The sequence below is a fragment of the Podarcis tiliguerta genome (genome assembly GCF_965153285.1).
Source record: "Podarcis tiliguerta genome assembly, chromosome: 2".
Lineage (NCBI taxonomy): Eukaryota > Metazoa > Chordata > Lepidosauria > Squamata > Lacertidae > Podarcis > Podarcis tiliguerta.
The window spans coordinates 98624532-98646288 of NC_139535.1; the positions used below are offsets into that span (position 1 = coordinate 98624532).

The window sequence follows — 21757 nt, forward strand, 5'->3', positions numbered from 1 at the left end:
GGGAATTCTGGGAATTTAAAGCTCTGTGAGGCCTCCTAATAGCTCTCAGCACCTTTTAACAAACTACAGCTCCCAGAATTCCTTGGGGGAAGCCATGACAGTTTGAAGTGGCATCATAGCACTTTAAATGTACTTCAGCTGCTCACGGAACAATGTCTCTGACACAGCCAAGGTCGCTTTCCCCAAGCAGTTGTGCTCCTGATGTTATTGGACTCCACCTCCCATCAGCCCAAGCAAGACCGGTGGCCAAGGCCAATGGGAGCTGTATTCCAAAAACATCTGGAAGGTCAACAGGTTGGGAGGAGACTTTGCTGGGACAACAATTACAGAGCCTTGCACAATGAGGCCTGTGATCATATTGGCTCACCGCAAGAAGAGAAACTGAACCATAGAGTAGCTATGGGCAGATCTTCAGCATTTAGACATCAGGAGACTTGTGTCTTCTCTTTTCACCAGAACGAAGGCCGGGCTCAGAATCTACTCAAGGGAATAAGCTAACTTGGATCAGAAAACTAGTTACTATAATCGTCAAGTTCATGCACAAACATGGGCAAGATTAGCAGCCCGGTGACTGCCAAATATCCGAGGGCTGTATCCAACGCTAGTCCTACTCAAAGTAAACCCACTGAAATTAAAGACCAGGATCAACTAAAGACTATTAATTTAAATGGGTCTATTCTGAGCAGGGCTAGCACCCTGAGGTTCCAGAGACATATTCAAGAACCAGCAAGCAGTTTCAGACATATCTATTCGGTTTAAATTTTCTTCAGAGTGTAAGAACTTAAGAAGAGCTCGCTGAATCAGTCCAGTGGTCCATCTACTGTAGCGTTTTTATTTCTCACAGTGGCCAACCAGATGCCTGTTCGAAACCCTCAAGCAGAACATGAGAGCAAGGGAACAAACCGCAGCTTTGTTTGGAATATTTGTGAAAGGACAGTCATTAGGGTTTGGCCCATTTATTTACCATGCAGTAAGGACAAAGTTTCTCCTAGGTGGAGTGAAACCCTGACAGGATTTGTTTCAGTTCCGTCCAGCCTTGAGCCCTCCTGGTTCCTTGAAGGAACAGCACACAGGGAAAAAGGAGGCAGACAATTCCATTAATTTTGAAGATTTAGTAAATAATTCCAGCGTGGGGCACTCATGATAGCTGGCTTCACCTTCTTGCTGTCTCTGCCCCAGAACTGTCCGTTCTCCTGAGGATTAGGCTCACTATCTATCATGAGGTAGTCATCAACTTATTTAATTATAAAGCACACGGGGACAATTAACCCAGTTTTTACTTGGGAGTCTTAAGAACAAAACCAGATCAGGCAAGTTGAAAATTAATATTTAATAATATTAATTATTATTAACTGCTCAAGACAGCAAAAGGCCCAAGAGAACTGTTTCCTGGATCAGCTTCACTGACTTATGTAAGAGATTAACCGGATCAATCCGGTTCTTGATACCCAATTAAAGAGAATCCCTGCAATTAGTTAAAAAGCTTTTTCATTAACCCAACACCCAGTAGCTTGTACCTTGATCTAACTTGGGTACAAGTAGTTCTGAAATAGTAACAGTAAAATCAGCTATATCACTTCAGGTCACAAACATTTATCCCGGTGCTCAAAACTATGTAACAATGTTTTGATAAAAAAAAAAACTAGTTAGATCCTGTTCAAGCATAGGTTTGTTTGTGGGGCTTGACTTTTGCTTCTTGTGACAATTCAGATGCAGAACTTTGTCAATCACATCAACAACCCCCACCCCCTCCGCAGGTACAAGTTTTACAAGGCTACGTTGAAATCTCTGTGTGCCTACTCAGAAGTAAACCAAAATGAACTCAGTGGGACTTGTTCCCAGGTAACTGAGTCTTAAGCATATTTACAGCCCAGAATTTCACATTCCAAAAATCAATTATCTGATTCCATACAATGGGGGCGGAACATCTAAAGAAGACAACAGAGTGCACCAAGTATACATTATTATTTTTTATCTAATTAAACGTTTATCAAGCTTAGGACAAAATCAAAGCAATCGCTGCCCCTTCAGAAGTCACTGGGAATCTTTTACAGCTTGCAAAATAAAACTTGCAACTAATTCAGTTACATAAGGTTACAGCTAAATCTTATTGTTTGCCTGCCCCAGTATCACACACCTTCATTTCTACAAAGTAACAGTGCAAAGTCAATGGCAAAATCTGATTTGATCTTGATGGCATGGATATAGGAAGGATCACAATGCCACCAACATTGGTTCAGCTTTCATTGGTTCTGTTTACATAGTACACCCAGGGAACTGGAAGAGACCTCACTTTGTTCATGCTACCCTTTCCACAAATGCAAAATCATACAGGATTACATCAGAACGAGGGTGAGCTATGCTTGCATCTGAAGAAGGTGATATACAAGACACTATTAAGAGATAAGGAATGGGTTATTTACCCAAAGTGATAATTAACAGAAGTTAATCAGAGGTGCTTAATTCTACAGAATTAAAGGAATAGTGAAAAAATAAGCAGAAACTAGCATTTAACATGCACATTAAGGCAATTATACCAGTCCTCCTTTACTGTCCCAGCTGATTGTTCAACTGGTGAATTATGGGTTAGTGCTTACAGAGGGACACAGGTGGCGATCGGAAGGTCCGCGGTTCGAACCCCCCCGATGGGGTGAGCTCCTGTTGCTCTGTCCCACCTCCTGCCAACCTAGCAGTTCAAAAGCATGCCAGTGAGAGTAGATAAATAGGTACCACTGCGGTGGGAAGGTAAATAGCGTTTCTGTGTGCTCTGGCTTCCATCAAAGTGTTCCATTGCACCAGAAGCGGTTTAGTTATGCTGGCCACATAACCCGGAAAACTGTCTGTGGCCAAACGCCGGCTCCCTTGGCCTGAAAGCGAGATGAGCCCCACAACCCCATAGTCGCGTTTTACTGGACTTAACGTCCTGGGGTCCTTTCCCTTTCCCTAGTACTTATAGATCATTGTGTAATACTTGGCCATACTTAGTGGATACAAGGGCTTTGTTTTATTCTTCTTGTCAACAATGAACTTTAAAAAGCCCATCTATTAGTGTTTTATATACCCTATATTGTTCTTGACTTATCTCACATTATCATACTGTAATTAATTGTGGAACATATCCTGTAATGTTGGATGCTAATCTGTACTTCTTGCATGGTTTATTTCTATGGATGATGGCATCACTGCGGCTGCTGTAAGATTAATATAAAATATTATGAATTATCTGTGACCCTGGAGCAAGCTCCTATCTCAGATGTGATCTGGTAGGAATAATTAACATCCTGATCCTAACTGTTGCAGGAAAAAATAAGCAAACTAACCCTTGTGCTTCTCAGTAAAACTTAATTATCACCCTCCTGTAAGCAGGAACCAGATTTCACAGACTGCTGAATCTCTTTTAAGGTAAATTTATTATTCAGGAACTAAAGATAGAAAGATACAGTGTTCCCAAAATTAAGATCCTGTCCACTTCAAAACACAACAGTAAACAAGGAGGAACAAACACTTCTAGACTTTTGCTGCTTTGCGGGTGGTATTCAATTATCTACTGGCAAATTCAGGTTCGACAATTAAAGTAGATTTGGCACTCATGTGCAACCAACCTGCTGGCGGTGGAGCGGGTCAGGACCAGTATTTTTGTAGTAAGAAAAGTATCCAGAAAAAGCAATAGATATTGTGGGACAGTAACACAACATTATATAACCTCCTTGCAAACAAATAACAATGCATGATCAATTTCACAAACTTTGTGAAATCATAATGAATGCCCAATAGAGAGATCTGGAAGAGCCCACAGACTTCTGGGCTCTTCTTATATCCCAGCATTCTAACTTTCTCTTCCCACAAGGATTTGCGATTTACTAAGCTACTTTGATTAATAAAATTATTCAGGTCCATTTTGCTGTTCCCCATTGTATCCTGCACACTACTACATAGATACAGCTTCCTGGGTGTTTCTGGGCACCTTAAGTATTAGGTATTGTTTTTTAAAATGTTGTGTTTTTTTAAAAAAAGTCAGTGAACTGCCCACAGGACTTGGGTGAGGTGAAGAATAGAAATGTCATAGATAAATAAAATAGCTGTGCTGGTTTCCTTAAAAACCAACAAACCAACCAAAAAAAACCCCAACAAAATGCTGAAGCATTTTGAGAAACATAGCTAAATCACTTTATTGAAATAATACCACAAAATCCCAGAAGCACAACAGAACCATTGGCTTCTCCCTGCCCCGCCACCACACACACACACACACACACACACACACACTTTCAGAGTCTGATTAATTCAGAGACTCATTTCATTTCAATTATCATCCTTTCCCTTTGGCGCAGGAAGGCTTTTCATTCCTGCTACGCCTTTTGTTTTCCTGTTACGCTATGGTGCACCTGCACTCAAAATGCTATGCACAGTTTGAGCTACCTTGCCTCAAAAAGGATACTGTAGAGATGAAGAACGATGAGAAAAGTAGAACTCTCTTTACACAACACTTGGGGCTTTTTGGTTTAGAAATAAACAAGAGAGGAAGAAGGAAATGATTTTACACACACGTGTGTGTGTGTGTGTGTGCGCGCGCTCCCAATCTTCTCCTCACTTCTGTACTGCACAAGGAGAAGAAAGCGTGCAAGCCTTAGGGTTAGGCAGGCCCATTCATGTAATGCAGCTAAGTCATAATTTAGTGTTACATCCAAATAAGATAATTGACTACTGAGATGTCCTCACCTTGCATACTGAATGAACTGAATCGCCTTCTCTGTGTATTTTGCAGCCAGGCTGGTTAGGTCCACGGGCTGTTGGACAATTGTGAGGTTTTCAAAAAGAGGTAGTGCTATTTCAGGATAACAGTCTTTCTGATGTTTCCTGGGTGGGGAAAGATTTATTATTATTATTATTATTATTATTATTATTATTATTGGAAAGGTGTGGTTAAGCAATGATAGGGTACAAGAGAATCCATTTTTAAAATCTAGTTAGTTTTTCTTTCACTGATATCTATTATGAAACAGAGGTTTATAAAATTATGAACAGAGGGGGAAGAGTAAATAAAGAGAATTCTCTCTCTCACCCACCCACCCACCCATCCACAGATACTACTAGAACTCAGGGTCATTCAACAAAGCTTAATGGCAGAAAATTCAGGGCAGGAAAAAGGAAGTACTTGTTCACTCAGCAAATAATTAATATATGAAAATCACTGTCACATGATGTGGTGAAGGTTGCTGCCTTAGATGGTGCTCTGCAAACCTCGTAGGACTACAACTCCCATCAGCCCCACCCATCATGGCCAATGGTCAGGGATGATGGGAGTTGTAGACTATCAAAACATGTGACGGTCACCAGCTTGGGGAAAGCTGCTTACATATCCGACAGCAAACTCATTCTTCCAATGTGGGTTCTTACATGCCAGCTTGCATTTCTTAGTACTTAGATCTGATGTGTAAGAGCTATTTCCTATTCTAATTAATTCAAGAAGGTTCTGCAAGCTTCTCTGTTTGAAAGAAACAAGCAGAAGGTTCCTGATGTTTGGGTTATTCCTTCAGAGAAGCTGAGTACAGGTGGTTTTTAAACTGGTTCTGTTAACGCTTTCTGACAAGGTTATGCTGTCTATAGTAATAGTTACAACATGACATTCCGGGGACCTTTCCTTAATCATTCAAGGACTGTATAACACAAGAATGTATTAAGAAGGAAGAAATATATCTGTGTTGGATTTAAATAAATAGGTTATATACCTTAAGGATCGTATATGGTGTACATCCTAGACTTGATTCACATGTTAGGATGTAACCAGTAAAGAAATTTGTTTCAAACATTATCATTCAGCCTGTTGTGCTCTATATGTTGCAACTATTGCATCTGCGTAACAAGGTACAGTGGTGCCTCGCAAGACGAAAAGAATCCGTTCCGCGAGTCTCTTCGTCTAGCGGTTTTTTTGTCTTGTGAAGCAACCCCATTAGCGGATTAGCGCTATTAGCGGTTTAGCAGCTATTAGCGGCTATTAAAGGCTTAAGGGATTAGCGGATTAGCTGCTAAAAGGCTATTAGCAGCTTAGTGCCTTAGAAAAAGGGGGTGGGGAGCGAAAAAAAATCGCAGGAACTCACAAGACATTTTCGTCTTGCGAAGCAAGCCCCTAGGAAATTCGTTCTGCGAAGCACCTCCAAAATGGAAAACCCTTTCGCCTAGCGGGTTTTCCGTCTTGCGAGGCATTCGTCTTGCGGGGCACCACTGTATTGTATATGTTTTGAGTCTATAATAATAGTCCAGAAGAAGCCTGGTTTTCACTTTCTTTTTCTACCTCTTTGTTCTGGTGCAGTGTTCTGTGTGCTTAGTATTAAAGTTTAGTATTATAAGTTACTGTACGTTTAAGTTAAGTCTGCTGCAACTGGATTTCTTATGGACAGGGCCAATCCTGAATGCATTGGATTTGAGACCATTATGCTCATTTGCCTTCAGCAGCAGTAAAGCTCTGCTGGATGAAATACAATTGCCTCTGAGAATCCTGCAACGTGTGTAAGTTTTTACTCTGCTAACTATACGTTGGAGTTCTGCTCCAGATCAATACTGAGTAGAATTTCATGACACGATTTGGCCAAAATGACCCTGTCCATACACAAAAGGCAGATTTACAAGAGCCTTTGGCAGGCACCTCTGATTACCTAACATGGGGGACAAACAAGAGGGGATGGCTCTCTCTGTCATGCCCCAGTTGTGAATTTCCCAGCAGAATCTGGCTCCTACTGAGGTCCGGAAGCCTGTCTGCAAGGACACCAGGAATCATACCTCATTGCTGCAGTGTGCCCGGGGCAAGCTGGGCAAGGAGGGAGGTTATAGCCCAGTGTGTCAGTGCAGCCCATATCATGGCTATAGGGTATCCCCAGGTAGTAATCAAAACCTGGAATTAAAGCCACAGTATTAGAATATGCAAGGCCACTTGTTGCGCCCAGAAAACAATTTTGGGTTGTTTCTAAGGAAACAGGTTTAAACTGTTGGTTGTATAAAGTCCACCTGCAACAACTGCAGACACAAGAAGCGTTGCTACCAGGCAGAACAGCTGTCCCAAGTTCCACTGCTGACAATTCAATCCATGCAGGCAAATATCTGAACTTTCTCTGCAAAAATCCACTCTTTAAAGCCAAATCGGAACAAATATCAATTCGAGTTTTCCGTGGATTGGCGTTTGCTCCAAATGAGCTTTAAAGAGCAGGTTTTCACAGGGAAAGCTCTGGAGCGAAAAGAAAAAGGAATTTAAAAAGAAGGAAGGGACCTAATTAAGCCTTAACTGCAGATAGCATCAGTACAGAGAAGGGAGTTTGCTCCAGGAAGGGATCATGCAACCTAGTCTTGATGTCTTCACTGTGATTGGGAGATTAGACTCCAAGGGTTTGTTCTTACTGAGGCAGTAAATCTGAGTAATGATTTAAGGGCAGGGGCTGACCTAATCAAATGCTTCTCTATACAAAACCTCGCCCTAGCCATAGAAAACTAGCATTTCAAGAAGAGAGTTTTCATCTTGACACGTTATATAATAATAAGAATAGTTTATTATTTATACCCCGCCCATCTGGCTGGGTTTCCCCAGCCACTCTGGGCAGCTTTCAACCGAAAATTAAAAACAATACAGTGTCAGACATTAAAAACTTCCCTAAACAGGCCTGCCTTCAGATGTCTTCTAAACGTCAGAGAGTTGTCTATTTCTTTGACATCTGATCGGAGGGCGTTCCACAGGGCAGGCGCCACTACCGAGAAGGCCCTCTGCCTGATTCCCTGTAACCTCACTTTTCACAGCGAGGAAACCACCAGAAGGCCCTTGGCGCTGGACCTCAGTGTCCGGGCTGGATGAAATTTAATAATAATTTAGGAGGGCTTGACACTGAGGGCATGCACTGGTACAAAGAAACACCCAAGCATGTGAGCTCACATCTAAAGTTTCAAGTCTTGAGCAAGAACCAGGCCTAAATCTGCAGTGGACGTTCAGATTTCAAGATGGGGTTGGGGGGGAATATAGCATGGTATCCTTACCACGAAAGTTGGGATGATAAGGGCCGTTGTGTCCCAAGTGCCATTTTCCTGCAAGGAAGCAATTGCCGAAGAGCAATATTAGCAAATCATATGTACCAGTCACTGGGGAGAGTACTTAATGCTTTCTATCTGAGGTGTGGTGAACAGGGCTGTGCAAAGAGGTGACCAGTGGGATTAGGCCATCAAACTCGAGAAGCCTTCAGGTAGCAGCTTCTATGAACACCAATATCTTAAAAGATGCAAAACAACCCATCCTTAGCGGACACAGTGAGCTCTTAAAAGTTAAGTTATTTCTTTCTGGCCAACTGATAGCATCCCTCAAGGGAGAGGACAGAAGGATCTAGTCAGGAAATTTCCGGCCATCATTCTTGCATGCCAAAGAGGTAGAGGGGATGCCTTATGAGGAACGGCTAAGGGAGCTGGGCATGTTTAGCCTGGAGAAGAGGAGGTTAAGAGGTGATATGATAGCCATGTTCAAATATATAAAAGGATGTCACATAGAGGAGGGAGAAAGGTTGTTTTCTGCTGCTCCAGAGAAGCGGACACGGAGCAATGGATCCAAACTACAAGAAAGAAGATTCCACCTAAACATTAGGAAGAACTTCCTGACAGTAAGAGCTGTTTGACAGTGGAATTTGCTGCCAAGGAGTGTGGTGGAGTCTCCTTCTTTGGAGGTCTTTAAGCAGAGGCTTGACAACCATGTCAGGAGTGCTCTAATGGTGTTTCCTGCTTGGCAGGGGGTTGGACTCGATGGCCCTTGTGGTCTCTTCCAACTCTATGATTCTATGATTCTATTCTATGATTCTATGAATTTCCTGCACATTCAGTTGCCAGTGTATGACCCACATCTGTGATTATTATGCCTCCCTTTCACGGCAACGTGGAAAGCAAAATGTATGTTTCTCTTCCACCAGTGATGCATGATTAATATGATAGCAGCAGCATCCCAGATGCTCCCCCACAGTCTCACGCAAGGGGTGCCTGAAATTCACATGCCATTATTTGTTCGTGGAGTTTATATTTCACCTTCTCTTGCAAAGGGCCTCAGGGCAGCTTACCATAATCATCAAAACAAATGCAACGCAATAGAAGTAAAAAAACAACAACCCTCAAACCAGCAATAAAACACAAAGATTAAAAGCAGAAAAAAACAGCACTGTGTGGTATTCAACTAAATAAATGTGTGAGCCAAATGTCTTGCACATGGGCAACAGGACTTTCCCATGTCTTTCCCCCAATGTGTGCCGACCCCCAAAATCTGCTCTGAAGGATTGGGGGCGGACCCAGATTTAGGGCGTGGGGAGTCCCATTGTGCAAGTCGAAGTTGTTCCACCCACACAATAAACTACTTTGCGCTACTTTAAATAAAACCCATTATGTGGCTTTTAAAATACCCATTAAAATAGAGAACAGATGGGGTTTGGCTGACATGCTCAAAAGGCAATAGAGATTTACCAGGAAATTTTTTTAACAAGCAACGCTTTTAGATAGTTCCATAGGTTGGGTGTCCCCACAGAAAAGGCCCTCTTTCTGGCAAAAGCTGGGGGAACCCAAAGAACAGCCTCTGAAGATCACAATTTCACCCATGGTGAACCCTAACAATGTAACCAGAAATGCTGCTTTTATTGACAATGCAAGATACTACGCCAATGGTGTTTAGTATCAGCCTAATATGGAATTGATGTGGCCAACAGACTGTGAGCAAGGAAATCCCTGGTTCACATCTCACCGCTGCCATGAACTTCAGAGGTAGCTTTGGACAACTCTATCTCTGTCTCTCTCTCTCTGCCTGAGTCTCACATCTACATTATGGATGTACTTCTGCTAATCTCTTTACAGGATTTTTGTACAGAGATGATTTGTGGGAAGGACTTTGAACACTCAAAAAGCATGGGGAAATATGCAGAGTTGTGCTATTTATAATATAATTTAGCAGAAATATAGGTATAGATACACAGATATGTAGGTACATATAAAAACAACTTTATACAAAACCAGGTTAATTTTCTATTGGAGGTTAGTTAAATTACCTATCGCAGCAGTGAGGTAGCCAGCTTCCTTCAGAACATCTCCCAAGGTTGTCTCGTTCAACGGGAGGCCAGCCACCGAGGTGACAGCAAAATTGTGGGTCACTCCATTGCGAAGGCCAAGGCGGCCTGTAAGCAGAGAAGCTCGTGATGGGGAACAGGTGGATGCCGCTGAATGGAAATCAATAAATCTAGAGGAGGCAAAAAAAGAAGAGAGGTTCCAACTATTATTTACCATTTATTGTGCTTCCTTTTTCTTAATGAATTCACTCTGATCAAGTCAAGTTTAATGCAGGTTTTCTTAATGGTGGCCTCAACGACACTGCAATCCTAATCTCTGTGCGTCCCCCACCCCCTTCCTGGTCCGCTTTCCTCTTTATAAAACACTTTGAACTCTCAGATCCATTTGTGACACAGCAAATGGTGACACAGCAAATTCTAGTTAAAGTGTTCTTTCTGGTGGAAAGCAATGCCTCTCTCCCTGGCTACTCTGGTTAGAGGTTCAGGTCTCTGCGCCTCCAAGTCCATTGCTAAGAAGTCTGGTCTTTATCCCCACATCCTTTGTCACGGTTATGTTATGGGGAAAATAAAGCCCTTTCTGACTGCCTAGAAGCAACAAGCTCTGCTTCCAACCCATCTTGGGTGTCCTCTATAGGTGGGTAAGGAAAAGGTCCAGCAGTTGTTATGCACGCACAAAAGTATTTGTGCCCACAGAATTAGCAAAACTACTAACTTGGCAGGGAGGACACTAGAGAGCAAACAGAATTCGTTGATGATACAAATGCTGATGCTATCACAAAAGGAGAGATCTATAAAATTGTCCCAACGCTCTGACATCTCCAGCCAGGCTGGAGTTATCTAACCTCTCCCAGGAACATCATTCCCTAAGCAGGCTGGATCAAAATGTAGTTGCTTTTCTTTCGGAGCATCATGCTCTTAACTATGGACTGAGATGCGCACTGTCCAAAAACCAGCATACATGTCATGGGGGTTTAGGATTGGAGATGTGGCTTTTAATCCAGCTAAGGCAGGGGTCAGCAACCTTTTTCAGCTGTGGACCGGTCCACCGTCCCTCAGACCATGTGGGGGGCAAAATGAACGAATTCCTAAGCCCTACAAATAACCCAGAGATGCATTTTAAATAAAAGGACACATTCTACTTATGTAAAAACACGCTGATTCCTGGACCGTCCGCGGGCCAGACTGAGAAGGCAATTGGGCCGCATCCGGGTCACAGGCCTTAGGTTGCCTACCCCTGAGCTAAGGGGTAATTGATACCAGCTTTTGAAGAATTTGACAGTGTTAGAGGGCTGAGGAGTCTAAAAGGATCAAAACATAGGCCTGATGTTCCTGGAGGCTAGAATCAACCCATGGGCAGGCAAGTCTTTGGCAACACCTGAAGATTTTGTGTTGTGTTCACGTTCAGCTCTGAGGCAAGAATTTATCAGCTGGTGTGGCGTTTTAAAAACCCAAACAGAACAAGAGTGGTATGAATCAATCACCTCCAAGATGGACGCCGTGGTATAAAAACGGAACAGCAAACAGAGGTTCTAATCACTTTAGTTATCTTAGCTCCCTGGACTGACAATTTGCCTGGGCAGGTTTTAGAAGTCAGTGCTGACGTCTGTTGAGGAAGTTTTTATGAACTTTGCCCATCCCAAAGAAGACGCAACCTTTCATTATCAGGGAGAATCTTTGAACTAATCTTTGTTTTACAGGCCCTGAGGTTACAGAGGCACATTTTGAAAATGTGACAGGGAAAGGCAGAAATGAAAAGTGGGTTCTCTGGGTTTTGGAAAGCTTTCTGTGATCAGCGTTAATATCACAAGGACATTCCTCCAAGGAGCTCAAGGTGGTAAACATGGTTCTTCCCCTTGTCATTTAATCCCCACAACAACCCTGTGAGGTAGGTTAGGCTGAGAGGCAGTGACTGGGCCCAAGGTCACTCGCTGAGCTTCATGGCTGAGTGGGAATTTGAACTCTGGTCTCCAAAATCCTAGTCTGACACTCAAAGGAACGGCTAAGGGAGCTGGGCATGTTTAGCCTGGAGAAGAGGAGGTTAAGGGGTGATAGGATAGCCATGTTCAAATATATAAAAGGATGTCACATAGAGGAGGGAGAAAGGTTGTTTTCTGCTGCTCCAGAGAAGCGGACACGGAGCAATGGATCCAAACTACAAGAAAGAAGATTCCACCTAAACATTAGGAAGAACTTCCTGACAGTAAGAGCTGTTCGACGGTGGAATTTGCTGCCAAGGAGTGTGGTGGAGTCTCCTTCTTTGGAGGTCTTTAAGCAGAGGCTTGACAACCATATGTCAGGAGTGCTCTGGTGGTGTTTCCTGCTTGGCAGGGGGTTGGACTCAATGGCCCTTGTGGTCTCTTCCAACTCTATGATTCTATGAAACCACGATGCCATATAGACTGCGAGTTTACACAGACAACAGCGTTGATAACGGAGGGTTCTGGGTGGCTGGGGAAGCTAATACAATGTTGAAAGTCATCCACCGTACAGATGGACTGGAAAATGATAGTGATTATGCTGGCTGGCCTCACGGAAATAAACAGAAATGTTAATAGTGAATAGCACAACCTGTCCCACCAAAACTGGTTGTTCTGTTCTACTTTATGTACCGTATATTTTGACAATGTTTTTTGGAAAGAAAAAAAGTCAAAAATTGGGGGTCGTCTTATACACAATGGTGAATGCACAGGGGTTGGGGCTCTGGTGTGGGCAGCGTGGGCTTGGGTTCTGGTGTGAGTAGCCTGGGCTTGGGTTCAAGCTCTGTCGTGGGCAGCCCAGGCTCGGGTTTGGGTTCTGGCAGGATTTCTTAATTTTGGATTTAAAAAAATAGGGGTTGTCTTATACATGGTGGCATCTTATACACGAAAAATATGGTAATTTGATTGTGTTGATATCTGAATTGGCTTGTTGTCCTCTTCCCTCACCATCCCTTTTTCATCACATTTCTAAAAGTGCAGGTCTCAGGACAGGGTCTGCATGACTTTTTAATCTTTGTGCAGTGCCTAGGGTAGCTTCCACCCTTTTTACAAACAGCAACAATAGTGGGTGCTAAGCGCTGGTTTGAACCTTACCTCATGCCTTCCGTTGCTATCTTATCCAAGTGAGGCGTGTCTTTTCTCAGGTTCCAGTTGGCCCCAAGATCTCCCCATCCAATATCATCTGCTAAAATTATTATGAAATTGGGCTTTTTGTAGCCTGATCTTTTCCCACTTGCAGAGACAAGTGGGTGTTGATAGTAGAAGAGCCCCAGGAAGCAGCTGGCCAGCACCAAGAATAGTCCCTTCAGAAGCAGAATCTCCATTGTATCAGAAATGTTCCACTAGGAAATGTCTCATGGATGCTAGCAAGTTAGCTAAAAATATGCTCTTATAACTCCGTTTGTGCTTTCTTCACAGGCAATGTAAGAATTTCACATCATCAGAAACATATGCACCATCTGCAAAAAAAAAGAGGAAATTATAAATAAAGATGTGAGGGAGGAAAACCCAGAGGCAATAGCAGCACACATAATATTTATATGGAGTGGGCCTCGGCCTATACCAAGCCTCTGGGTGATGGCCTGACTTGATGGTAGTGGAAACCTCTGACAAGATGGAGGGGAAGTTGCTGGAACCCACCAGAATTTTGCTAAAGCTTCCAGGAAAACCCAGCCCCACATCTATGGGAAGCAGAATCCCAAATTAATTAACAGACTCCAGTTTTCAGACAATTCTACAGCAAGCCTGCTTCAACCGTCTTTGCAAGGTAGAGAGTAGTATGAGGACTCTTTGGACACTGAAGTCCAATGCCAGAAAAAAATTAGGACATGCTATATTTTTCCGAGTATAAGACTATACTTTCCCCCAAGGGGAAAAGTATAAGGGGGTCGTCTTATACACGGAATGTTTAAAATATTTATTTCTTAATTTTGGGCTCAAAAATAGGGGTTGTCTTATATATGGGGGCATCTTATACACAGAAAAATACAGTACTTAAGCCATATTGAAATCAACGGGTAGGTTGGCCACACAACTAACAAGTTTGCTCCTTCTATGAATGCTTCCTTGAAGAAAACTCTCTGTGTTCAAGGGGCATGTTCAGAAGCAAGTGTTCAGGATAGCACTCTGAAGGTCCCTAGATTCCACACAACTGAAGTACAACTGCCTCTAGAGCAGACCCAGCTGCCAAAACATTATTCACCTACTTATTTCCCCAATAGTCTCAGTAGATGAGGGTTCAGGTTTGGGTGAGGCAAGGGGCATCATTGGCACTCTTGACAGCTTCATGCAGAGCAGAGTTCAGGCCTCCACCACAAGAGCAGATCTCAAATTTTGCTTCAGGCATAATCATCCTCACATTGAGCCTTAACCAGAAGTTGCACCTCCATCTGAGTAGCTAGCTCGGCTTTCCTTGAGCTAAGCCTCCTTGTTTAAAAGGAGCCCAGCTTGCTATATCAGTCATCAATTCTGAAGGAGGTGGTGGTGGTGGTGGTGGGGAGACGCTGGCACGATGAGGTCCTTCAGCCCAGGTACTTCTGGTTTAGTATAAATACCCTGATAGTTATTCTTTCTGTCACTCCAAACCTCCAGTGATATCCCTTTAAATCAGGCATAGGCAAACTCGGCCCTCCAGATGTTTTGAGACTACAATTCCCATCATCCCTGACCACTGGTCCTGTTAGCTAGGGATGATGGGAGTTGTAGTCCCAAAACATCTGGAGGGCCGAGTTTGCCTATGCCTGCTTTAAATCCACAAAATTCTCACCTTGGCATCTTAAATTGATGTCTGTTTTTCTTCTTCTGTGTATCTCAACCCGCATTAGATGACTTCTGAATTTGATCTGGAGAAGGGAGAAGTTCTGACATACCTAGTTTGCCTGTACCAGAAGACAAAATTAAATAAAAACAAAATTTTCATTGGAGCGGGGTTGGGGTGTGGAAGACACATTTTTGCTTTGGCAGAAATCGGAATTGTCATTTTCAAATGCACAGCTGAGTTAATTTTATGAGTGTTTTCACACATATGTAAGGCAAGGTTAAAAGAAGACAACAGTATGCTTGCACACAGAAACAAAAACACAAGAAGAGCAGCATCTGTTCTTCCTAACCACCACCATGCATAGATCTTTTTAAAATAAAAGTAGTTTTATTAATTTCCAATATACAGACACCCCCCATTTATGCATTCAGTATGTACGCAACTGTGTATATATGCATTGTGCCGAACCTGGAAGTGAATTAAGAATCGCTAAAACAGCCCCAGAAGAGGCGTGAAGCTGTCAGAAATGTTGCAAAAACAGAACCTTGCACTCCCACAGGCCTTCACAATTGCAATCCCAAGAGGCCTTGCACCAACCGTTGAGACCTGTGGAGAGTTGGAATTTGAAAGAGGAGGTTGAGAGAGAGGAATTGTGCTGGAGTTTGGAGGTTTTGGAGGTGTTTTGTGAGTCGTTCTTTGAGATGGCACCTAAATGCACAGCCTCTTTAACTTCCTCAGGTGATGACAAACCCAAGAGGCAGCGAGTGGTACCCACGCTGGAGGAGGAATTGGAAGTGCTAGACTGCTGACAGTATGGCTTGAGCATGTGTGCTGTGGCACACGTTTGGTAGGAATTGTTAGTACAGTGGTATCTTGGGTTAAGTACTTAATTCATTCCGGAGGTCCGTTCTTAACTTGAAACTGTTCTTAACCTGAAGCACCACTTTAGCTAATGGGGCCTCCTGCTGCCGCTGCCGTGTGATTTCTGTTCTCATCCTGAAGCAAAGTTCTTAACCCGAGGTACTATTTCTGGATTAGCGGAGTCTGTAACCTGAAGCGTATGTAACCTGAAGCGTATGTAACCCGAGGTACCACTGTATATCAGTCCTCCATTGCTGGGTGTGTGATGGTTACATCACACGTCCATATTTACTTTCTAGGTTTGGAAAAGCCTGAGAACGGAAGGTAGCCTTATCTCTTCCGCTCTGTTGTGTTTTTGTACTTTTTACTTTCTGTTCTCTCTCGGAGTTGAAGGGAGAGGACGCCATGATCGTTTGTCCTGTAAATATTGCTGAATAAAAGCTTAGAATGAGCACACAATTCTCCCAATTCATTTCTGCTGATCTCTGCTGAGTGTGTGCGCGCACAGGCATCTGCTATGTGACGCTGGAGTGTCCTGGGACTGTTCATTAATGGACGTCCCGGAGCTGTGCAACACCAGGAAGACACCCAGAGAGGTTTCGTCTCATCTTGGGGGCTGCAAGACCCCCCCTCCCGGCGTATCCTGACAGGAATGAGTCCAGCATATGTGCCGTCAAAAGTACAAGAGAAGAAAATCCGGGCATTGGAGGCAGCGAGTGCCTGTACACCCACAACTGCCAAGATCCCCAGCCACGTGCAGGGTGAGGCCCTGTTGAAGGCATGTGAGGCACTGAACCAATGGCTAGAGGCCTTGAACCGCCAGCAAATCCCCATTGATGGCAGCACCTTGCGCAAGAAGACTCTCAGAATGTATGTGCACTTCAGGCAGCCTGAGAAGGAGTTCTGAGCCAGTTCTGGCTTGCTGACCCGCTTCAAATTATGCTTCGATTTGAAGAACATTGGCACCTGTGTTGAAGCTGCATCCACGGACCATGAGGCTGCCCAAAAATGTCCTGACCAACTGAAGAGACAGAAGCGCCAGCTGCCCATCATCATGTTCCTCCGCAAGACACCATCAGCTCCACCAAGTGAGTCTCACCCACAGCCAGGCACTTTGGGGGTACCGGTCCGTCCTTCTTGTCATTGTTTGCAAATTGTCCTTCAGCAATGAGGAAGACTGAGTGCCTCCATTGCCACCATTCTTACCCGTATGGTAGGGCTGCTGGTTTGTAAAAGGGTCTTTTTTTCTGGGGTTCCCAGAGGTTTTAGTCTGCAGGCTTTTTCAATGGGCGCTTCAATTAAACACAATTTCACCTATGCGCACAGTGCCTCAGAACGTTACCCCCACATATATTGGGGGGGGGGGGGTGCTGTAGAAGAGAAAAAGATACAAAAACAAAATGCTAATTTGCCACCCACATGTATAAATCCTCATTGTAAAAACACATTCATGCCTGAACTCTCACTTATACTTACGAGGTTTTGAAGGTTACCAGAAAAGCAATTTTCTCTAGATCTGCAATATGATCAAGATAGGACATGCAAAGGACAGGTCATAAAGGAGTCAGGGTTCTCTGTGCAGACAAGTGCAGAAGGCGGCAAGCGCAAGGATTTAAGAGTATTAAACGTACAAGGACATATTAAGGGTCTTTGCTGAAAAGAGTAGCTTGCTCCTGCTTGCTTATGGGGTCCCAACTTTACCATTGCTTGATTTGGGCAGGCTCTGAAGTGAGCTGCTGTATATTACTGGTGCCATAAGGCAGCTGGCCTTTCAGAGAATAAATAAATACAAAATAAAAGGCACACAGGCGCATTCGAAAAAGATTACTTTATTGGGGAGCATTATGATTTTACTATATGTGTTAATAAACAAAAACCTAACCTATCCTCTCCTTCCCACCATGTAAGACTTTGTAACATGATAATTCTATGCTGCTGTGCATTGTTCGGACTACTTTCGTCTAATTTTGCTAACTTGAACAAAAAATATGATATTTTTTTTTGTCATGATCTTCTTTTCTCTTGTCCTGTCATAGCTCAGCAAATGATGTTCAGCTTTCGTTTGTCACATAAATGTATTGTGAAACTCGGGGAATGTTGTTTGGATATGGACAGTCTTTCATTTTCTCCTCTGTGCCTTATTTGTTGTAATGTCTGTTTCATGTGTATATGTGTATGTATTTGTGTGTGTGTGTACTGCAGTGAAAAAAAGTATGTTAGAAATCAGGACAGAAGAGCTTGGATTGTAACCTGTAAAACTCGTTTAATAAACTGAGCATCTGAATGCAGCTTCTGTGCAGTATGAGCTGAAAAAGAGCCTTCAGGTTGTTTTAAGAATTTTAAGGTCTCAAGTGTAGAATACCGTATTTTTGCCTTCTTTTGTGATGTATGTATGTATGTTTTGAGGTGGTGGTCTTGGGCTACAGGGTGGGCAATTTCAAAAGTCTATAAAAGGGCTTGCACACCATCGTTTAGGGTTCTCCCTCCTGAGTGTGGGGAGTGGGGACCCTGTTGCAACAGTTCCTTTAATAAAGATCAGGCTTACTAGCCGCTTTGCTTCTCAATTTACAGTCATACCTCGGGTTAAATGTGCTTCAGGTTGAGCGTTTTCAGGTTATGCTCCGCAGCGACCCGGAAGTAATGGAGCGCGTTACATCCGGGTTTCGCCGCTCACGCAGATGCTCAAAATGACATCACGCACATGCGCGGAAGCGGCAAATCACGACCCACGCAGACGCAGGTTGAGTTTGCTTCAGGATGCGAACAGGGCTCCGGAACGGATCCCGTTCGCATCCAGAGGTACCACTGTACTCTGGTTGGCCTCTGTTATTTTCTCCTACCGATAGGACTCTATACGGGCTCTGGAATACCCCATAAGGGAAAGGGAGCAGTTTTTCTTATAACACAGATCAAAAACAGTACCCACAGTTAGAACTGCCAAGAAGTATAAACAAAACAAAATAAAAATTCCTTCCAGTAGCACCTTAGAGACCAACTAAGTTTGTTATTGGTATGAGCTTTCGTGTACATGAAGTGTGCATGCACATGAAAGCTCATACCAATAACAAACTTAGTTGGTCTCTAAGATGCTACTGGAAGGAATTAGTTTGTTTGTTTCGACTTTGGCAGACCAACACGGCTACCTACCTGCGCCAAGAATTATGTTACTTGTACCCCTGGCCATTTTGGCTTTTGTCACAAAAGGGTTCTGCCATCCTATCAAAACCATGGAACAGTAAATTGTATCCCTGGGTTGCAATCATAGAATCATAGAATTGTAGAGCTGGAAGGGTCCCCAAAGGTCATCCAGCCCAATGTCGGAAATTATATTAGAGCCAGCAGATGAGCCAGTTTTATAACTAAATGAGCATACACATGGGCATGAAAAAGCTGAAGACTACAAAGTCAGAGCTGACATTTTACAAGATGCCAACCTTCTGAGTAACTGGACAAAACTGACTCAGTTTCCAGGGCTGAAAGTTAGTTGTTTGCAGTCATCAGCACCAGCCTAATCTGAAATGGCAGAATGAATGTTATCAGGGGAGGGCACTTGAAAAGTAGAAAGAACCAGCTTGAATAGCAAGGAGTACGGGACATTGTCAGTATAAGCAGTCACTAGAGGTGGGTGGAATGGGCTGGTTGAGTCCTGCTAAGACCAGTATTATGACAGATGTTTCCAGTTGTGTATCAATGACCTTGGGGAAAGAATGTGCAGCTGAAGATACAAAATTGGTAGGTCATTCCATGCGACCAAGGGGTGGGGGGGCAGAAAAAGAGTGACCTAGTTAAATGAGGGGCATGAGTAAATACTTGAATAAACAAAACAAAACAAAGCCCTGTGATAGCAAGAGGGGGAAAGGAAGAAAACCCAAGAAGCACCCGCTGCAAGCCAAGAATTCAGAGGCGGACTGTTCTCAAACCTCCCAGACTCAAGTTCACTGTCAAAGGCCAAACTTAATGAATGAATGTGTGTGTGTAACGATTGGAGATAACAACTGTGGTTAAATGAAAGACAGAAAGGGCATCTGTACATGAGTTTCCTCCTGTCATTCAATATTTTAGTAAAACGCAATAACTGGTTATTCAATTTGATAATGGTTAATATATTAAACATATCTCCAAGCAGTGTACGGAAAACTGAAGCAACAACAGACAACTTAAACAAAATATTACAAAAATACACAGTTGCATATAAAAACGCTACATTAATACCAAGTTACACACACATATATAGATATATCAAGCAATGTCAGTTCATTTTCCTTCTGACACATCCTCAGCGTTATCAAAAGGCCCCCGAAACAGATTGCTTGGCAGGCTCGCTTCTCTTTGACTGATGAGCCTAAGTCAGTCTGAACTTCTGGCAAAGGGCTCTGTTTACTCTTAGAAAGCAAGCATTTCTCATGTGGCTTGCAAAACAGCAAACACTTCTCTCTCTTTTTGAAGGGGACACTGTGCTCTACCTATTTTAAAGGGCAAGCGAGACGCCTGGCCTGAACTTCTGGTTTAATGTTTGAGAAAGCTAAAACAAAGGTTGTGACGTGTTTGGAAGTACCTTGGAACAGGTAGCCTGAGAGCCCTATCTGCGTCAGAAATGATTACTTTAAAGCAGGGGCCGGCAAACTTTTTCAGCAGGGGGCTGTCCCTCAGACTTTGTGGGGGGCTGGACTATACTTTGAAAAAAAGAAGAACAAATTCCTAGGCCCCACAAATAACCCAGAGATGCATTTTAAATAAAAGGGCACATTCTACTTATGTAAAAACAGGCTGATTCCCGGACCGGATTTAAAGGCGATTGGGCCGGATCCAGCCCCCGGGCCTTAGTTTGCCTACCCATGCTTTAAAAGTCTTCCTCTTCTTCCATCCTGTCCAGGAATCATTGAATTGTAGAGTTGGAAGGGACCGATCTAGTCCAACTCCCTGCAATGCAGGAATCTCGGCTAAAGCATCCATGACAGATGGCCACCCAAGCTTTGCTTAAATACTTCTAATGAAGGAGAGACCACTACCTTCCAATGGAGTACATTCTGCTGTCAACTGAACAGCTTGACCCCCTTTTCACCAATCCTTTCCAGTGGCGTAGCGTGGGTTGTCAGCACCCGGGGCAAGGCAAGTAATTTGCACCCCCCCCGCTGCACTGTCCCTCCCCCAGATAGTCCCTCGCTCTCTCTCCGCACCGCACCGCACCGCACGCCTGGCACCCTCCCCTCCACAGTGGGAGGTGACCCAGCGGCTCGGATCGGATTCGCACAGCCAGCACTGCAGTGAGAGAGAGTGAGTGAGCCAGGTAGGGGCAGAGAGCTGCGAGTGCGAGCGCGACCCCCCAGATGTTGCGCCCGGTGCGGCCGGCCCCCCCTGCACCCCCCACGCTACGCCACTGATCCTTTCTCTTCTTCTTCTTCTTTTTCTTCTTCTCTTCCTTCACATCTTTGGCTTAAAAAAGAAAACAAAAACACGCTGCGTCTTACCAATTTACAATTTCTAGTTGGGAAAAAATCCAGTGTCCGGCCTACAATTGTATCCCAATCATTGCTGCCCTAGACAGCATCTTAAAAAAAAACCAGAGACATCACCTTGCCAACAAAGGTCTGTATAGTTAAAACTGTGGTGTTCCCAGTAGTGGTGTATGGAAGTGAGAGCTGGATTAGATTTGGTATACTTATTTGTACAACATTATTCTTCTTTATAAAACCCAAATAAAAAAATAAAAAAATAACCAGGATTAGAATACTGCTGTGTTAAGAGAAGTATGCTTACGGCATTACCTTCAAAGGAAGACCGGCTGATGGAAATCTTGGAAGACGCAGAGACGGCAAAACTGACGGCACTGATAAGAGACAGAAGTTTAGAATCTTTCAAGGACTGGAAAACCCTTCTGGTAACTTTCCATAGGCTATGTTCACAGCAGGGCTTGAAGTCTAAGAAGAAGAAAAATAGCAGAACATAGTAAGAAATCTGTTAAAAAGAATGAAACCGGGCAAGATGGAATTCTTAAAATACAACTGTGATTATAAACGTTGAGTGTGGGTGAGTCATTAGTATTGTAGAATAGGATTATAACCGCTGAGTGGCATGGTGTAACTTTGAATATTGAA

General features: G+C 43.5%; 1 protein-coding gene across 8 annotated transcripts in view; it reads right to left on the reverse strand.

Moving 5' to 3' along the window:
• ARSG (arylsulfatase G) overlaps positions 1-21757 on the reverse strand; it is a 114217-nt gene that overhangs the window by 62709 nt on the left and 29751 nt on the right. For 6 of the 8 annotated variants that reach the window (XR_014508025.1, XR_014508026.1, XR_014508027.1 and 3 more), the window contains exons 2-8: positions 21428-21580; positions 14808-14919; positions 13136-13500; positions 10047-10234; positions 8017-8064; positions 6778-6889; positions 4720-4857 (exon numbers count right to left, since the gene is read on the reverse strand). Coding sequence is in view for 3 of the 8 variants with exons in the window: in XM_083427588.1 (XP_083283714.1) it covers positions 4720-4857; positions 6778-6889; positions 8017-8064; positions 10047-10234; positions 13136-13365 (716 nt within the window). In the remaining 5 variants the exon portion in view is untranslated. Of the gene's footprint in view, positions 1-4719; positions 4858-6777; positions 6890-8016; positions 8065-10046; positions 10235-13135; positions 13501-14807; positions 14920-16628; positions 17949-21427; positions 21581-21757 lie in introns of those variants that run through there. The other 2 variants (XR_014508028.1, XR_014508029.1) reach the window with 2 other exon arrangements.